At 48.5% G+C, this 18,647-nt stretch overlaps 1 protein-coding gene across 1 annotated transcript in view; it reads left to right on the forward strand.

The window, feature by feature from the left end:
- The window catches only part of Polr1a (RNA polymerase I subunit RpI1), a 135,300-nt gene extending 120,724 nt beyond the window's left edge, over window positions 1-14,576 (forward strand). Inside the window, exons 27-31 of the mRNA XM_077692741.1 lie at window positions 97-177; window positions 1,732-1,899; window positions 3,598-3,708; window positions 4,243-4,435; window positions 14,367-14,576. Coding sequence (XP_077548867.1) covers window positions 97-177; window positions 1,732-1,899; window positions 3,598-3,708; window positions 4,243-4,435; window positions 14,367-14,491 — 678 coding nt within the window. The 3' untranslated portion in view covers window positions 14,492-14,576. The remainder of the gene's footprint in view (window positions 1-96; window positions 178-1,731; window positions 1,900-3,597; window positions 3,709-4,242; window positions 4,436-14,366) is intronic.
- Window positions 14,577-18,647: the final 4,071 nt, after the last annotated feature.

The following is an 18,647-nucleotide window of genomic DNA, read 5'->3' on the forward strand; positions in this document are numbered from 1 at the left end:
TTTAGCTTTACGTACCACCGAGATAGCGGCACGTTGGTCTGTCCGTTTCCCCGCTCCTTGTCATCCCACTCGTCGTCTTGCTTGTCTCGTCGGCAGTCGGTGGTGAAGTACAACCCCTGGGTGCTGGAGTACGACTACGACGACGCCAAGGAGGAGTGGTGCACCTTCACCTTTCAGGTGAGCTCAGTAAACAAAGGCCGAGTCGTTTTTCTCCAGTTCGGACTCTGCATTTCTAGGGCAGGAGCCTTGGGTGCGGTCACGAACACTTCTTGGCACACCTGATGTCATGCTTGTTGAAGCGTGGCCTGCCTGGACACTAAGCACCGGATTTCCCTGCTTCCCTTTGAGCCGTGATTTGTTAATTTCAAGCAAAACAATGTTTTCTGGGTATTTTCCAAAATTTTAGGCTCCGATCAGCCCAGAAACAAAAAAATAGAGCTGGAAGTGCAAGTAATAACTAATTTATTAATGAGGCAATTATGTAAAACTGTCAGTTAAAATTTTTGTTGGGCAGAAGCATCTTGTTAAAGTGTTTTCCTAAACGTTACGACCGCATGAGCCTAGAAACAAAAAATGGACTTCATAGTGCGCGTATTTATAGATTTACGAGCTTGGGAATAAAACTAGGACCTCCGTTTATTTAGCTTCAGTGTCGCAGTTTTGTTTTCAGGGGAGCAAGCTTCTTCTTTGGAGCGTCCAGTTCGCTCTAAAGTGCAACAACGAGAACGTCTATGGCAATGGGCATTCTTGAAGAACAATTCCCCAGAAAGCTAGCACTTTTGGGTTCGTTCTCTATGCGCTATAGGAACTTTTATGTAGTGGCGTCAATTGACACCACCAGGGTTAAAACGGATACATTAGTAAGAAACTCTGTGGTGTACACATTTAAAGGGCCATGCAGACAAAACATAAGTTTGGTTCATTCGAAAGATTGCCTGGTTGCTATCATACTGACACCACTCTTAACGTAAACTTTGCTCAAATAATCTGCATAATTGGGAAAAAAGGGAATGACCAAGTGACCCACTAGCTCATTTTCCGCAACAGAACCTATGATGTCATACCAGCGAGCTCTTCGATTGGCTGAGGCCGGCAAAAGCAAACGCAAATTAGGCAGGGTTTATAAGCTTGCTGAAGGAGATATTGGTGCTTACATTTAGGACATTCTCTTTTTATAGCAGTAAGAATGGTGGGTTAAGCAGTGGAAGTTACGAAAGCATAGAAGTACCAATCCGTACTGCTGTTGGTACTGTCTCAGACGACACTGGCCGGTTGGCGAGAGCGACGGCGTCTTATGTGACCGTATTTGTCGAGCGAACACCATGTTTCACGAAACAATTATTTTCTACCTTAACAAAAACAAGCGAGGTACAAATACGGTCGAAAGCAAATCAAAGGCAGAAAGCGGCCCGCCGTGGTATGGTGGCGCCATCTAGGTTGACTAACGATAAGCAATTGCTGTCAAGCACACTAAGTTGAACTTGAAGACCTGCTTTTGTGATGTCATGGCAGATGTCAGGAAAACACGCAATTTGGCGGGAGAACCAAAATTTTAACTTAAATTAATTTCTCAGCGGATATAGCATCGTTTGCTTCCGGATGAGCACTGGGGGCACTATAAAACACCGAATGTTTCAAACAAAACAAACTTCTATCTTGTCTGCATGGCCCCTTTAAGTGTACGCGTCAATAACAGTGCGTTGGATGTTCCCCTCCCTGTCGGGAGCGCAGCTGGAGCTGCAAGGGAGCAAGTTTGACTTCACCTCGTTGGTGGAGGAAGAGTCGGCCCGGGCGGTGTTCCACTCGGTGCCCAGCATTGCGCGGGCCTTCCTGGTCAAGGACACCAAGGACAAGTCGGGCTGTGGCAAGATGCTCCAGACAGAAGGCGTCAACTTTGTGGTCAGTCTGCCCCGCGTGCGCTTGCTTCTTTGCTCTGCGAGGCTGTGTGGGGCCAGAATTTTGTGCGTTCTCTCTCTCTCTCTCTCTCTCTCTCTCTCTCTCTCTCTCTCTCTCTCTCTCTCTCTCTCTCTCTCTCTCTCTCTCTATCTCTCTGTCTGTCTGTGCACGCGTGCATGCAAAGCCCTTGCGGGGAAGCCAGCAAAAGCCAGCCTCAAATGCTGTGCAGGAAATGGCTGACTCTTGTTTCATCAAAACTTTCCTAAAAACAGTTGCATGACAAATGGCCGCCAGGACAGCCTTATCATTTACTCCGAGCTTTATTCGCCTGTCATTACAGTAAAAACCTCGTTACAAGAGACACTCAAGGGACCCAAGAAACATGTCCCGTGTAACCAAGGTCTCTTCTATGCGGCGTTGCTAACATGGTGAACATAAGAAAATAACCAAACCGTCTTCATTCAAACGTCTCTTATAACCAAGTGTCTCTTGTAACAGTGTCTCTTGTAGCGAGGTTTTACTGGATTAGTTCACAGCAATGTTTTCAATATGGCAGAGTTCCCATCTGCTGTCAATGCACGAACTTCTACAGAAGCATTAAGGTTGCAAAGAAAAAAAAAATGACTGTCACTTGTTTCATTGAAGCTAACCCATATCAAATCATGGGACGATTAGCCTCTAAGATGAAGGACGTCGAGTTTCAGCTGTGTTTATTATTGGGTTTTTCACGTTGAAGCTTCAAAGCTTGTGGAATTTCTGTCTGCTGTCAAAACGCGCGCTTCTGTGGGAGAGAAACGGGCAGCCCCACGTTTGTCTGCTGGGATAAAACCCTTGTCCTTCCGTGTCTGATCACGTAATCGCAAAGCCGAATGATGAGAAAAATATGTGGTAATTCTCCCACCATGCGTGTGTGTGACGTGTATTTTGTACAGCATTGCTGGTCCTCCAGTGTCGTAGAGTGGAATGGCTTCTAATTTTTATGTAAGATTCTTCATGTATGCAGTTTTTTTTCTGTTTTTAGAAACAACAGATGAATGGTAATGATTTCTTTACAGCTTTTATATAGAGAACCTAAGAGTGCAAGAAAGGCTGTTTTATGCCTCTAGCTCAGTTTCTCCGGCAGTAAGAAGTAACGCTGGCCCAAGGTTCATTGTGTGAGAAGAGTAATAAAAATTTGTGGGCTTTCCTTCTACCATAAACTTTGGAGCCCGATGACATTTGAACTAGGAGAGCTAAAAGTGCGAAACAACCCTTATAGCAGTCTATGTTTGCTGTAGATGATTGTTGCAAAAGAATTGCATACCCTCATTACACAGGGTTTTTTTTTTTAATGTAACTAAACTTTTTTGGGGAAAATTTACATATATTGTAAGCTGTTTGATCTATGAAAAGCTAGTTTTATATATGTGGTCAACCCACTGTAATGTACATTCTGTTCAATTTTAATCAGGATTTCACCAATACTACGAAGTTGTCAACGGTCCATGAGCTCTCCTAAGCTGTGTAAGCTGTACTCCCATTTTAGGGCACCCATACATACTCTCGCGTTTTTGTGAGGGCACGCTCATAGTGATGAGTGATTGTCAGAAGCTGTGCAATTGGGCCTGAATAGCTGTTTCACTGTGGGGCATTGCCTCCTACATAGCGGAATGCTCAACGTTTGGCAGCGCGAGCCAAAATTCACGGTGTTGCACTTTGCAGGAAATGTTCCGTTATGGCGAGATACTGGATCTCAAGCGCATCTACAGCAACGACATCCATGCCATCGCCAACACCTTCGGCATTGAGGCTGCGCGAACTGCCATTGCTAGGGTGAGTGCTTTCTGTTACGAATTTACGGAGTAAAACACTTTCCCAAGGACGCTGGTTTGATCCCGACCGTGGTAGCTGCTTTTCAAGTGCAGTTGGAAAGCGTAAACGTCTGTGTGTCAGGATTTCGGCACACGTTAAGAGGTCCCCAGGTGGTTGGAATTAATCCGGAGCCCTTTACCACAGTGTGCCTCATGGCCCAGGTGTAGCTTTGTCGCATTAAACCCCACAACCAATCAATCAATCAATCAATCAATCAATCAATCAATCAATCAATCAATCAATCAAACAAACACTTAATGATAAAGTTAGCTTGGTACAAGTGGCACATCGACCTTGTACATTCTTGGCCTCCTGGCAACCCATGATTTGGCGTTGGAGCACACCAAGAACCCCTCATGCTTGGGCACGTGCGACGGTGGTGTCGGTCGAATGCTGAAGACTTGGAGACGCTGGTGTGGTCTTCTTGTCACTGGAAAGGATCTTTCGAGGGTTGCCTGTGCTTCACGGCACGATCCGTCCACCGTCACTGCGCAGGAGGTGGCCAACGTGTTTGCGGTGTACGGCATCGAGGTGGACCCCCGGCACCTGCTGCTGGTGGCCGACTACATGACGTTTGACGGAAGCTACCGGGCGTGCAACCGCATCGCCATGGAGAACAACGCCTCCCCGCTGCAGCAGATGACCTTCGAGACCACCATGAACTTCCTCAAGACGGCCACCCTCGCCGGTGAGGGCCCTCCCTCTGTGTGCTGAAACGTTTGGGGGCGTATCACTCGTATCCGTCTTCATCTCGGGCAGGAATTGCTGCCTGTAATGGAGTGTCGCCCTAAGCTGTCCATCACGCATGCCCAGCACAGTTTCAGTTCTGAGGTTCTTGTTGGGCTTTTGTTGTCCGTCTGCTGTAGGGGGCTTGGCAAGGCAGCGCGAGTGGGATCCTTTTCGAGCGTGGTAGTTTGCTGGAAGAAGGGTTCTTCGTCATGCTTTGGCCATAGAGTTTGGTACTAGTGTATACTACAGGGAAATCTGGTGCCAGTGACGTTCCACTTGTCCTTGGCACGGCTCACCAACAGGCTCGAAAGTCACCTGTGGCTGTAAGAAAGCATTAATGGAAACGATTATTCAAATTTGTTGAATTATTATAAAAATGGAGCTTCAAATTGAGTTATTTGTTAGGGATTATTTAGAAACTTCGTGCAACGCAAACATAAAGAAGAAGCTTACCCTTATTTGTTGATTTGGGCTTCAAGAGTGGAAAGAAGCCACATGGCTAGCCAATCCAAGTACAGTTGAACCTCGTTACAAGAGACACTGATGTAAGAGACAAATGGGTATAAGAGACACTATTCGCCCACATGGTTGGCTGCCCTATCTTTCCCATTAAATCGACCTCTTTTATAACAGACATTGGATGTAGAAGATTGGTTATAAGGGACAAGTCATCCTTGAAGTTTAATCAATAATCTCGCTTGTAACAGACATTTTAACTTCAGATGCAGTGCCACCAGTCACTAATTGCAGTTGCTTCCATTGTGGAAGCACAGGTGGACGACAGACGCCTGCAGTCACTGTTTATTATAACTTCAGCAAACACACAGTGGTTCAGTCAGCTATGAAATGAGGATGAGAAGCCCTGCCAATGGAAATGCAACTGACAGAAGTGGTTGAAGCTTACTGCCATCCATTGGATGGAGTGCAACCGCACATGCGGGCTCTCCCACTCGCGTAGCTCCCAATCAAGAAGCATCGCAGATGTTGAGTCCTGCAAGCGTAATGAATAGCCTGAGCACACAGCGGAAGAAACTGTGCGCTCTGGCTATTCATCAGGCTTGTGAACTCAACATCTACGATTGTTCTTCCACAAACAAGGAAAGGAAAAAAAGCTTGTAGAATCGGTTCGAAAGAACAGTGTAAATACAGTCATAAAGCAAACAAAGTTTCATAAATTATGGGGCCAAACATTAATTAGAATGAATCTTTTGAAACATGCTGTGCCGTTCTTTTGAGCTTATATTAGTCATACAGTGCCCACATTGAACTAGGGTCTGACTAGTAAGTGAAAACATGGTTCCCTGCTTATAAGAGATATCTCGTATAAGAGACAGAAACTGCTCCCCGGTACGTGTCTCTTATAAAGGGGTTCAACTGTAGGAGAGGAGCGTTGCCAGCTGCCATGGCAGTGCCTACGATGGCACGCTATTGCAGAAACAGATTTCTCTCTAGTTAGTGTATATATTAGTATGAAACTCTACGCTTGTTTCATCGAAGCAAGGCCATCTGGTCAAGTGAGGGGCTGCTGGTGTAGGGAGTGCTGCCGAGCTTTTCTGTCGCTTTGCGGCATGGCAGGCCGAGGGCGTGTGCAGGCGGTGAGTGTCCAAGGGGTTTCAACAATGGCGAACAAAGGCATTCAAATGTCTTTCTTGGGCGGGCCTCTGGTTTCTGTATGCTCTAAATTTGTACTAGGGTTGCAGTGTATCGTCCACTTCGTTTAACACCAAGGTCTGTGATGGAAAGCTAAGTTATTTATAAATCTAATGGAAACGATTTCTACCCGTTGGAGTTGCGGCGGCCATTACAGAATATTGACTGTCATGAAACAGTTACGCCACCTGTCTTATCCAAAACCAAATGATTTGACTTCTGAGAAGTGGTTCGGTCCTGTTCACGTCTGTCATTGCTTCGTAATTTATTGTTGACTTGAAAGCCCGTAAGCATGTGTGGTGAATTTCAGGTGTCCAAACACGTCAAACAGGCCTTGAAGCAAAATTTTTTCTCTACCAAGAAGCATTTTGTTCTTTTGGTAAGGCAGGTGCTGCCAGTATTCGTGGCGGTCATTTTTTCCATAATGGCTGTCACCATTCTCATTTGTGAAATATATTTTGTTCAACTTATAAATAACTAGGTGAGTTCCCTTTCTGATCTTGGTGTCAAATAAAATGTACAATAAACTGTGACCCTTGTAACGAAGCCTTTGATAAGTGCCACAAGGGCATGCCATTATGCTTTTGCCTTCAGACCATGGAAGTACAGTCGAGTCCACTTCTAACAATACCATTTATAACAATATATCAGATATAGCGATGAACAACTATGGCACCGGCCAATTTTGTCTGCTTTCTATGGTAAAATAAATAGCCTATTACAATATCGGATATAACAATTGAATCTGATTACAGCATGCACTGAAAATGTTGCACCACGAGCCGAGATGAGTCTCGCATCCCTTCCACCGCTCAGAAAGCGAGCCGACTGCACTGCTTTCAAGGAAGCGAAGGAAAGAGGAGAGCAGTTTTCCTTCCGAACCACCCTCCTGGCACCGCTGCTTTAGCATCGTCCCCCCCCGCCCACTCGCGTGTTCGCTTTGGGCGTTTGCCCCGCACGGGGCACCTTGAGTATTCATGGTGACGGTGAGCAGCGACACCGCGGACCTTGAGCTCCCAACATAAGCTGTGTCCAACCGTGGCGAGGTGTTTAAAGGTGAAGGGTAGAAGCCATAAACGGTGGCCGTCGGAGCTTTGGTCAAGCTCCGGCCAATGGGCTCCCTGCCTGTCTACCAGGCAGGGAGCTCCGGGACCTCTTTGACTACCAGGGTAAGGTCAAAGGAGAAAGTACCCCCGTCTCCCTGCTTTTATACTATGCCGTATGGTATTTTCAAAAACCCCCCCAACCGTGATCGGCCCCCTAAAAGGGGCCGCACCGAAGTATCGTTTCCCCAATCGCCATCTTTGACATTTCCTGAACCAGATCATTACTCTCGATTTCTTGTCATGGAGTCCCTGAATCCAACCCACCCTCTTGCATCTCAGTCAGTCTTCTTGATCGCCAAGTATCTTGAAGCCATAATAGGAAAATCGTATAAGTGCAAAAAACAAAGGTCTGGTGAACTCCTAATCGAAATAAATGACAAGCAGCAGTCTGCAAAGCTTCTAGCTCAGACTAGACTGGCTGATCTCGACATCAGGATCACACCCCATTGGAGCCTAACAGCTCGCAGGGTGTGATATCCGAGACAGATCTCCTGAACGAAACGGATGCGGATCTCCTTGCCGGCTTGAAGGATCAGGGTGTCACTGCCGTGAGATGCATCCCTATCCGCGGAGACGACAAGGAGATTCCCACCAAGCACATTATCTTGACTTTTGACCGCGCAGTACTCCCACAACACATAAATGCAGGTTTTATCCGTTGCTCCATCCGTCCGTACATCCCGAACCCGCGGCGCTGTTTTAAGTGCCAGCGGTTCGGGCGTGGTACAAACTCTTGCCGTGGCCGAACGACGTGTGCGAAATGCGTGGCGCATGATCATCCAAGCGGCAATTGTCCATCCGATACCCTGTCTTGTGTGAACTGCGGCGGGCCGCATGCAGCGTACTCCCGCAAGTGTGAAAAGTTCCAACTGGAGAAAAAGATAATCAACATCAAGGTAACTGAGAACATCACCTTCCCGGAGGCGCGAAAGAGGTTCGCCTCTTTCCCCCTGGGGAGGTACGCTGACGCGGCTCGCCGGGGGGCGGAGCGGCGTCTGGTGTCCACAGGGACCCAGTTCAGCGAGTCTGACCTGGTCCCACCCCCGCCCCCCGCTGGGTTGCCTCACGCAGCCCAACCCGGTACCACGCCGCTTGCTGAGGCAGCAGTGGTTGTGGTGCAAACCACTTCTGTTGGGACCGGTGCCGCTCCCGCCTCTGTCTCCCCGTCCTCCAGTGCGTTGGAGGGGACCGAGGTGATGGACACCACGGGCCCCGTATCGGCTCCCACCGCCACCGCACCGCCCCTGCCACTTTTGGCGTCCCTTACGCCCGCGGCGGTGGCAGCTCAAACGAAGGGCTCCCGAAGGGGGGCCAAGTCCGGGGGTCCGGTCCGTCGGGCACCCCTCGGACATCCGACGACGAGATGGATGTCGGGCCGTTCCTGCCTGCAACGCAGCACAAGGAGCGGCCTCCGACGCCCAAGCCAGCAGCAGAAAGGCCCAAAAAGCCAAATCCTAGAGTAACAGCCCCGATAGACACATGAACACACATACACACAGACTTCAGTAGCTTCTGAATCTCCATAATGGGAAGAGAAAATATTACTCAATGGAACTGTAGAGGCCTCATTAAAAATCTTGATGATGTCCATGAGATATTGCATTTGAACCAGCCAAGTGTGATGTGTCTTCAGGAGACGCATTTGAATCCCAGTCACACAAATTTTTTAAATAGGTACATGGTATTCAGAAAGGATAGGGTTGGCTGCACACACTCTTCGGGCGGTGTAGCCATAGTAGCCCGGAAATCCCAAGCATGCCACCCTATCGCTCTCAACACCGTCCTTGAGGCTGTAGCAATATGCACAATAATTTTTAATAGGTTGATAACGGTATGCTCAATTTACATTCGTCCTGATTATGCACTTTCCAGCTCTGACTTCGAGGCGCTGGTCAACCAGCTGCCCGAACCGTACATCCTAACAGGCGACCTTAATGCACACAACTCTCTTTGGGGCTCCTCCAGAACGGATGCCCGAGGTCGCCTGATAGAGAAATTTCTTACATCTTCAGGAGCATGCCTTTTCAACAAAAAGCAGCCTACATACCATAACTTAGGACATAATACATACTCACATCTCGACTTGGCTATTGGTTCTGCAATTCTCTTTCCATGTCTTGAGTGGGGCGTGGGCACTGACCCATATGGTAGTGACCATTTCCCCACTTCCCTAACATGTATAGGTAAAGGCCCATGCAGTCCATCTTCCCATAACAGGTTTAATGAATCAAAAGCAAACTGGAGTATATTCACAGAAACATCTAAACTACACCACACAACCATAGAACACCTACACGTGGAGGAAGCATCCCAACTCATCACGGCACACATCTGCGACGCTGCCGAAAAGTCCATTCCCCATGCCTCCAGCGCTCCGCGCAACCAAAGGAGGCTGTGGTGGAATGAGGACTGTAGGCGGGCGCGAGAGGCCCAGAACAAGGCGTGGGGTGTCCTTCGCCGGTACCCCACGTCAGATAACCTCATTTTTTTTAAACGGGCAAAGGCTTTTGGGAAGCGAGTGCGTCGTGAGGCGAAAAGGGAGAGTTGGCGCACCTTCCTCCATCAACTCATACACTGACATGCGAAAAGTATGGACACGAATCCGTAAACTAAAAGGACAACAGACACACAGCCTGCCCCTGGTTAGTACAACAGGGGACACACTGGAAGACCAGGCTAACACACTCGCACAACACTTCCAACATGTGTCCAGTTCAGCGCACTACACGAACACTTTCATAAAACACAAAACATCCTGTGAGAAGAAGTCCTTGCGAGACAGTAATAAGTCGACATCATCTTATAACACCCCCTTCTCACTGCATGAGCTGAAGATCGCACTTAGTACATGTAAACCTTCAGCTCCAGGCACAGACAACATTACATACACTATGATTCAACACTTGCACACAGACACACTTGAAACCCTCCTTCACCTTTACAACAAAATATTTCTTTCGGGGCACCTCCCAAGGTCGTGGAGGGAGGCCATCGTAGTGGCCTTTCTGAAAGAGGGGAAGGACCCTTCCTCTCCCGCAAGTTATCGTCCCATCGCCCTCACAAGCTGCCTGTGTAAGCTGTTCGAGAAGATGATCAATAGGAGACTCATGTACTTCTTAGAGTACAATGGTCTTCTCGACAGCTGCCAGGCCGGCTTCAGGGCTGGGAGATCCACCAACGATCAACTGGTTGCGTTGGAATCGTATGTAAACGATGCCTTTATCCATAATCAGTTTTGCATAACAGTCTTCTTTGATATGGAAAAGGCCTATGACACTGCCTGGCGGTATGGCATCTGGAGTGACCTCAAGTCGTTTGGTGTCTCCGGCAACATGCTGAACACCCTCGCTAGCTACATGTCGGAAAGGACGTTTCGAGTGAGGGTTGGCAGTGCACTTTCCAATGTATATGCGCAGGAAAATGGCGTTCCTCAAGGCGGTGTCCTGAGCTGCACACTATTCATTGTTAAGATGAACTCATTCCAGAAGGCATTGCCACCAACCATTTCCTGTTCTGTATATGTAGATGACGTTCAAATACAGTCGAATCCCGCTACAACGAAATTGACGGGACGTGCGAAAAATTTCGTTGAAGCGAAAATTCGTTGAGGCAAAATCTGCCCCAACACACCACGAAAAGGCCAGAAAAATAGCCCCGTGCGTTTCCGCAACATTGGCAGCATAATACAATGTTTAGAAAACGGAGTGACGCGCAATAACTCATGTTTATTCGGATAACAAACATACCAATGGTTATCTGTTTTTTCACCACCCAAAGAACGCGTTACGGAGGGGGGTGAAGATATGCAGGCGCAAAACGTATCGCTGTACAACAAGGCGTGCCCACCGAGCTGATTACTTGCAGATAGCTGCTAGGCCGTGGGAAGCCCCCCTCTTGCTTGTGGCAGGAGCAGTGCCGTTATCTCATCCTCTGACAGGGCACGGCACAGCTACTGACCTTGGCAGACAAGACGCGCGCGCTTGCATTTAACATGACCGCGCGCTCACTAGGCTTCAAGACCAAACGCGCAAACATGATTTTTGCTCTTGGCTATGAAGAATGGTAGAAGGAAAACGGCAAGGACAGCTGCTCACAACGCATACATGACGGCACCGCGCCAGCAGCGGAGCACATTCATGCAATTTCAACTGGATACGGATTGGCTGTAGCTCTGGGGCTCCGCCTTGGCGAAGCGGGCCTGCGCCTCGTGTAAAGACGGCCAGCCACATCGTTATCACCATCAAGCAATGGCGTGCGCCTATGAGTTATTTTTTGTTTTGTTTTGGGTGGCGGTGTGGTCGCAACGCGCATTTTCGGTGAAACTAAGCGTCCTGAATGTATAAAAAGCTACAGATAGCTGGCGCTATGCTTATTTTGTTGTAAAATAATTGTTCAAACCCAGCCCAAATCATCGAAAATTTCGTTGAAGTGAAAGCAAGCCTGACAAATGGTTCGTTGTGGCGAGGACTTCGTTGCATTGACTTCTATGGCTAGCTGACGGGGAATTGGAAATATTTCGTTGAAGCGGAAATTTCGTTGAAGCGGCGTTCGTTGTAGCGGGGTTCGACTGTATCTTTTAAGTCGTGTAACTTCTCAATTTGTGAACGCCAAGTTTAGCTTGGGGTGAACCAACTTGCTGGCTGGGTGGACACAAACGGTTTTAAACTGAACCCTGGAAAGAGTACTTGTGTTGTGTTCTCCCGCAAGCGCGGGATTAAGGCAGACCCTGAGATTACCCTTCATCGCGCTTCTATCCCTGTAAAAAAGGAGCACAAGTTTTTAGGTGTCATATTTGATGAAAAACTCACGTTCATTCCACACATCAAACAACTTAAACAGAAATGCCTGAAAACACTAAACATTCTCAAAGTCCTTTCCCACCAGTCCTATGGTGCAGACAAAGAACTCCTTCTTCGCGTCTTTACCGCCTTAGTCGGGTCTCGGCTAGACTACGGTAGTGTCGTGTATGCGTCGGCATCAAAAACAGCACTAAAAATGCTTGACCCAGTGCTCCATTTGGGCCTGCGCCTTGCGTGTGGGGCTTTCCGCACTAGCCCGGCCCAGAGTCTGTACGCTGAAAGTAACAAATGGTGCCTGGAACATCAACGAATGTACATAGATTTATTATATGCTTTTAAGGTCTCATCATTCAATAACCATCCTTTTAAACCTGTCCTCAACGATACATCTACAACCCAGCTATTCTCAAATCGTCCATCTGTTCCTTTGCCCTACTCTCTGAGGGTGAGAGAGGAAGCTTCAGGTATTTCCGTTGGGTTTTTAGATGTCTGTACATCATCATTTTCTGACGTTATACCACCATGGCAACTGCAGCCTGTTTGTTGTGATGTTTCTTTTATGAAAATAGATAAAAACAGGGTTCCGAGAGCTGCAATTCTGCAGCATTTCTTGGTGCTTCAGGATAAATATAAATGTGCCGAATTCTATAGCGATGCCTCGAAAACTTCAACTGCAGTGTCGTGCGCCGCTCATGGTCCCAACTTTATTGCTTGCAGAACCATGAGTGTACACACCACTATCTTCTCTGCAGAAGCATATGGCATTTTACTCATCGTTCAGCACATTCTTAAAAAACAAATTCCTAAGTCCGTCATCTTCACAGACTCTTTGAGCGTTGTGCGTGCATTGTCTTCACACAGACCCAGGAAAAACCACATTGTCAATCTTGTCTTTAATTTCATAATGTCTATATATGCAAATAATTTTCAACTAGTCCTGTGCTGGGTTCCAAGCCATGCTGGAATCGCGGGGAATTAGACCGCGGATCAAATGGCCGCCTCTGCTGCACTTGCAAACACAGTGGACATAACAACAATACCCTACACTGACCTCAAGCCACACATCCGACAACACCTTCGCAAAACATGGCAAGCCGACTGGAATACACAGACAGACAGCAAGTTACACATAATAAAGCCACACTTAAGACAATACACTAGTGACTCACTCAACAGATTCATCGAAATTGTTGACACATAATAAATAAAGCCACACTTAGGACAATACACTAGTGACTCACACAACAGATTCATCGAAGTTGCCCTAGCTAGATTACGGATAGGCCACACACACGCGACACATTCCCATCTGCTCACTGGATCTCCAAGACCCCTGTGTAGCAGGTGTGGGAAGGGCCTATCCGTACTTCACATCCTCATTACATGCAAAGCACTCCAGACAACAAGACGCAAGCACTTCCCTCAACTCTACAGACAACACATTCCACTACACCCAGCACTCTTTCTAGCGGATGATCCCGTGATTCCTGTGCAACGCACTTTTAAGTCTCTCAGTGACATCAAGTTTTTACATCTCATTTCCTATCACGCGTAGTTTTTTAGAGCCTTATTTCATGCCATGCACCATCACAACCTGGCCTTTTACACCAGCCATCCTTACTGTCTTTTATTGATTTGACTTTTGTTCTTGCTTGCTTATTTTAGTGTCTACGTTCTCACCTCTCATATTTAACCACTGTTTTGGCGCTCTTTGCCCCAGTTGGCCTTGCGCCATTAACATCCAACCATCATCATCATCATCGCTTTGGGCGTTTGCTTGTTGTGTCATGTGCGCGGCACTCTGAATTTGGCTGGGTGCGTCTTCTACTGCCCCCGTATTTCCGTGGAAGGGATGTCAGGGCTGATGTTTTGGAAATGTCCGAGGCGATCGTTGTGCGGATATGTGCTGTGGACAGCGGTGACAGTGACGATTCTGAGAACGCCGTCTGACGATTCTGTCTTCGCAGGAAGCCCAACACACGATACCGTCCCTCAGGGACTTCGTTTCTGCCAGGACCCTTTGCTCAGCTTGATGAAGCACCTATAGATCTCTTGAAAAAGACGTGCGCCAGCTTTGTGTGCAGAAAACAAAGCTGACTGACTATGGCTTATTTTTCGCAAATAACTAGTAGTACGGCCTTGCTTGCATGCGAATGTAATGTTTTGAGCTCTGCTTCATCTTTTTTATTTCACACTACGCGCTTATAACAATAATCGGTTATAACGATGAAATTTTCTTGGCGCTTGGATGTTCTCATAAGTGAACTAGACTGTATACCTAAGTGCCCTGAAGAATATTTATGTGTGTTCTCAAACTGTGCTTGTTTTGTTGCAGGCACCGAAGACCACCTGAACTCGCCCTCTGCTCGCCTCGTGGTAGGCAGAGTTGTGCCCCTGGGCACTGGCTGCATGCAGCTGCGACAGCCCAAGGCCGCCACCTTCAAGCTTCGCTCGCGCTAGAGGACTGCACGCTACGTGAGGCCCGTGCTGGAAGCTGATTCCAGGCACTTGAATAAACCACGGTGGTTTTGTTGTGTTCTGTTCAGTCGTGATCTTTTATTGGCTCTGCTGCATTTGTTGTTTGAGCAGTCACCATGTGGGCGATTGATTGATTGTGGAGTTCAACGCACCAAAGCTACACCTGAGCAGTAAGGCGCACCGTGGTGGAGGACTACTCCGGATTTATTCACACCGCCTGGGCATCTTTAACGTGCACTGAAACCTCGAAACGGGCATTTTCGCCTGTCGCCGCCTCCATCAGATAAAAAGTGCGCACCGCAGCTTGGATCGAGCCTGCGGCGTTTTTGGACTAAGCAGCGCAATGCCTTGGTCACTGAGCTGCTGTGGCAGGTAGTCGCAATGTAGGATCGGGGTAGGGTGTGTGGGGACCACGGCAATGAATGGGCTTTATTACATGGTGTCGCATGGATGCCGCTGAGGGTCCGATCGACTCACCGGAAAGTCCCACTGACGAGCTCGGAGGCAGGTGAAGTCAATGAAGACAGCTTTATTCCGCAGTAGGTCAGATGTACACTCTACGAGTGGCTGTCCAGAGCTTGGATACAGAGTCCCCACGAGCTCGCTAAGCCGTCTTAGGTCACTGGCTTGGTCCATCTCCTGAGGGAAGACTCACCCTGCCTCGTGGTCGAGGAACGTAATGTTCCTTGTGCGACCGTGCATGAGGAAAATTCCCAGGGAAGCCCCCGTGCGCAGCTCTAGGCCTCTGTGGGAGAGAAGGGACTCCCTGGGGTGGGGTATGCGGCTGATAGTGCTGGCCGGAGCATCGACCGTCGGGAGAGGGCACATCATGTCTCGCACGAGAGCCCGAGAGACTCATCATGCTCCTTGTGGCTCAAGATGGCGGCCCCGTCGGCGGTGCTGGCCTACTAGCCCTAAGCAAGGCATAGGGACACACGTATTCCCCGCAGGTGCGAGCTAGGCAGCTGGTCACTTCAACAGCGGAGCTATTTTCTGATCTCCGTGTGGCTCGCTGTCATGCTGTGGCGCAAGTTGCCTTGCCAGCATTCAATGGGGCCGTTATTGTCGATCGATGATGATGCTCTGCAAGACTGATGTCCAAGGCTTGCTACGTTACAGCCTGCCTGTTTTACAGCGGCTGACGACCACAAGCAAAAAGCAGCTTGATGCAGCAAGAAAAAAAAAATCACGCCATATCCCCGGAATGAATGATGATAAGTGGGGCAAAGCTCGAGAGGGGGAGATCATCGGTAACTGTAACTCTCCCGTGAAAGTTCGCCCATTACATCATTAAGAAAGACGTAAGACTGTGTGCGTACATTGTACAAATCAACTTTTATTTTCGGAGTCAATGCTCCCAGGCCCAGACCTGGTGAAAGACCCCGGGCCATTGAGGACTACCCCGCACCTCCACCACAATTTGTCACGTAGGATGGGACACAACGGTAAAGAAAGAACTTTTATTTAGGGCGAACTTGTGCCCGAACAAGACGAGAGGAAACGAGCAAAGGTCCTTGCGTCTCGTTCGGTCTCCGAGAACGACTGCCTGCGTTCGTGGCGTGATCTCCCCCTCGCAGTGCACGTGCGCTCGCGCCTCCGTTGGCGAACACAGACAAGCTCGCGCTCCCGGTGCTGAGTTTGCGCTGCCGGTTGCAGCCGGTTCTTGCGCGTGCAACGCGGCCCACTTTGCGACATCTCCGAAAGCATGCGGCGGTCACGTACCACGAGACACAAGGGATGGACAGACCCATGGCTTTAGGAGCTTCGCCCCTAATAAGTTACTGTTTGCGCACCTGCCTTGGCCTGCCTAAGGGCACTTCATGTGCTGGTACAGTTGCGGAGGCTGGTTGCTTGCTGTTAGAGGTTCTCCGGCTGCAGGAAGCAGTTCGAATACACCTGAGGCATCGGTTGCACTCACAAAGCGATTTCTTGACCCGTATTGTATAGCACAATGAAAATACGAGCTTTGCAGAAAAACTCCATAAACATATCTGTACCCTCTCAAGAACAACAAACCATGCCGTCTGATTTCCCACCCTGGACTCTGCCACGCCTGTGCATAAAAATGAGCATACCTGGCCTCAACTTAAAGAAAACTCTGCCCCAAATTTGCCTCCTACTTGCGCTTGCCCACATCAATGCCCGATATCCACATATGGTCAACATTTTTACTGACGGCTCATCTACGCCTCATGGTAGTTCATCTGGCGTCTTTATTTTGTCAATAGGCCAAGTGCTGCACTACCACATTGAACGTGCAACCTCATCCACGTCTGCCGAGCTCCATGCACTTAAACAAGCCCTGCACTACATTCTTCGTCAGCCACCAGCAGAATGGGCTATATATCCACGGACTCGAAGGTGGCGTTTCAAACCTGACGACATGCCAGCTGCTTCAGCCTTCATGAGCATGTATCCCATGACATCACCTTCCTGCACCATCTAGCCTACGTCACCAGGCACCGTGTGACCCTACAATGGATGCCTGAACATTGTGGCATTCTCGGCAACGAGAAAACTGATGAGGCCGCTCACAGAATGCTGCAGCTGCGAAAGCTAAGAAACATTTTTTCACAGAGCACGAGCCCGCAGTGCTAGTGAAGCAGCTTGCCTTAGAGGAACGAAACCGCCTCTGGTCTTTCCTTGAAAGTGGCCACCCTTTCCTGCACCATATAGACTCTGGACTCGGAATGAGGCTACTAGAGCATATTCCACGTAGCCTTGAAACTCTCTACCACGGGTTGCGTCTCAATGCAGGTCACACAAACTCCTACCACAATCGCCTCGGTCTAACTGCAAATTCCTATTGTGACGACTGTGGATTGCCGGAAACAGTTGAGCACATCTTGCCAAAGTCCAGCATACAGGCAGGAAAGATATCACCTTGCACAAAAGATTGAGTGCCTCAACTATGGATCTACATCTTTGAAAACTCTTCTTGGACCCTGGCCCTTTTCATCATCTCAGCGAAAAGTGTTGGTTGCCTTATTTGATTATTTACACAAAATCTGTGTCGCGCATACAGTCTAGAACTTCATATCCTCACCTGTGAGATATTGTGAACTTTTACGACAACCATGCAAAGCTCCATGTTAACGTTCTGTATCTCTTTTTTAACACGAAAGTGTTTTATGCCAGGGTCCACCAAGATCTCACCAACGTCATATCTGTCATGGAAATGACATCGCCAGAAAAACTTTGACGTGGGGATTCGAGCCACGAACTCTTTCGCCGCAACGGAAGGTATGCAACGCGCTCCCAACTTCGATATAAAAATACCCGTGAATAGGACGACTGTGCCTGATATTTTTCCCCTTCAGAAGGTGCTGCTGTCTAGGAGAGGCGAAGTGAAGTAGTGCATCATGACGCTATTGAGCGCCCAAGTTGGCGCCTCGATGCCAGAGCCTACGTGTATGGGGGACACACAGCATAAGCTGTTGCAGAGCCCGTTGTGCTTGTGGCATGGTCAGCTGCTCCTTTTGCTGCGGCAGACCATGTGTTCACCAAACGATACGCTGGCAACCCGTTCGGTTTCGTTCGCACGGACGGTTTGCGAGCGCCTGTGGTTCCAGTCGGATTTACACAATGCTCCGGCGCGTGCAATCTAGTGTCTAACGTTGATGTGTATAACGGTACGTGCCATACCGACGAATAATAAGTAACGATGTGCAATAAACATTCACCTGCTCCTGTGGAGGCAGATTTCACTTTCGTGTTTTACCAGTTCCTATGGAAGCGGGATCAACCACATTTTTTCCTTCCCTCTTCCTCCCTACTTCCTTTAGGGCTTTTATTCCCTTCTCCCTATCCCTGCAGAGTAGGCGGGAACATGCCGGCAAACCAAGCTCACTGCTTTCATCTAATAAAGCTCTCTCTCTCTCTCTCTCTCTCTCTCTCTCTCTCTCTCTCTCTCTCTCTCTCTCTCTCTCTCTCTCTCTCTCTCTCTCTCTCTCTCTCTCTCTCTCTCTCTCTCTCTCTCTCTCTCTCTCTCTCAAAGGGCATCCCTGTTTCAGTCCTCGATGGGTGCATTTCTGCCCTTCCCTTGTCAGGTGCACTCTAATATTTATAGATTGCTTCAATTGAACTGTACTAACTTGTCATCTAAGCACTGGAGTTCCTGCACCCTCAACAGCAGGCA

Source organism: Haemaphysalis longicornis, unplaced genomic scaffold (assembly GCF_048455015.1).
Source record: "Haemaphysalis longicornis isolate Haplotype H1 unplaced genomic scaffold, Haemaphysalis longicornis Haplotype H1 scaffold_12, whole genome shotgun sequence".
NCBI lineage: Eukaryota > Metazoa > Arthropoda > Arachnida > Ixodida > Ixodidae > Haemaphysalis > Haemaphysalis longicornis.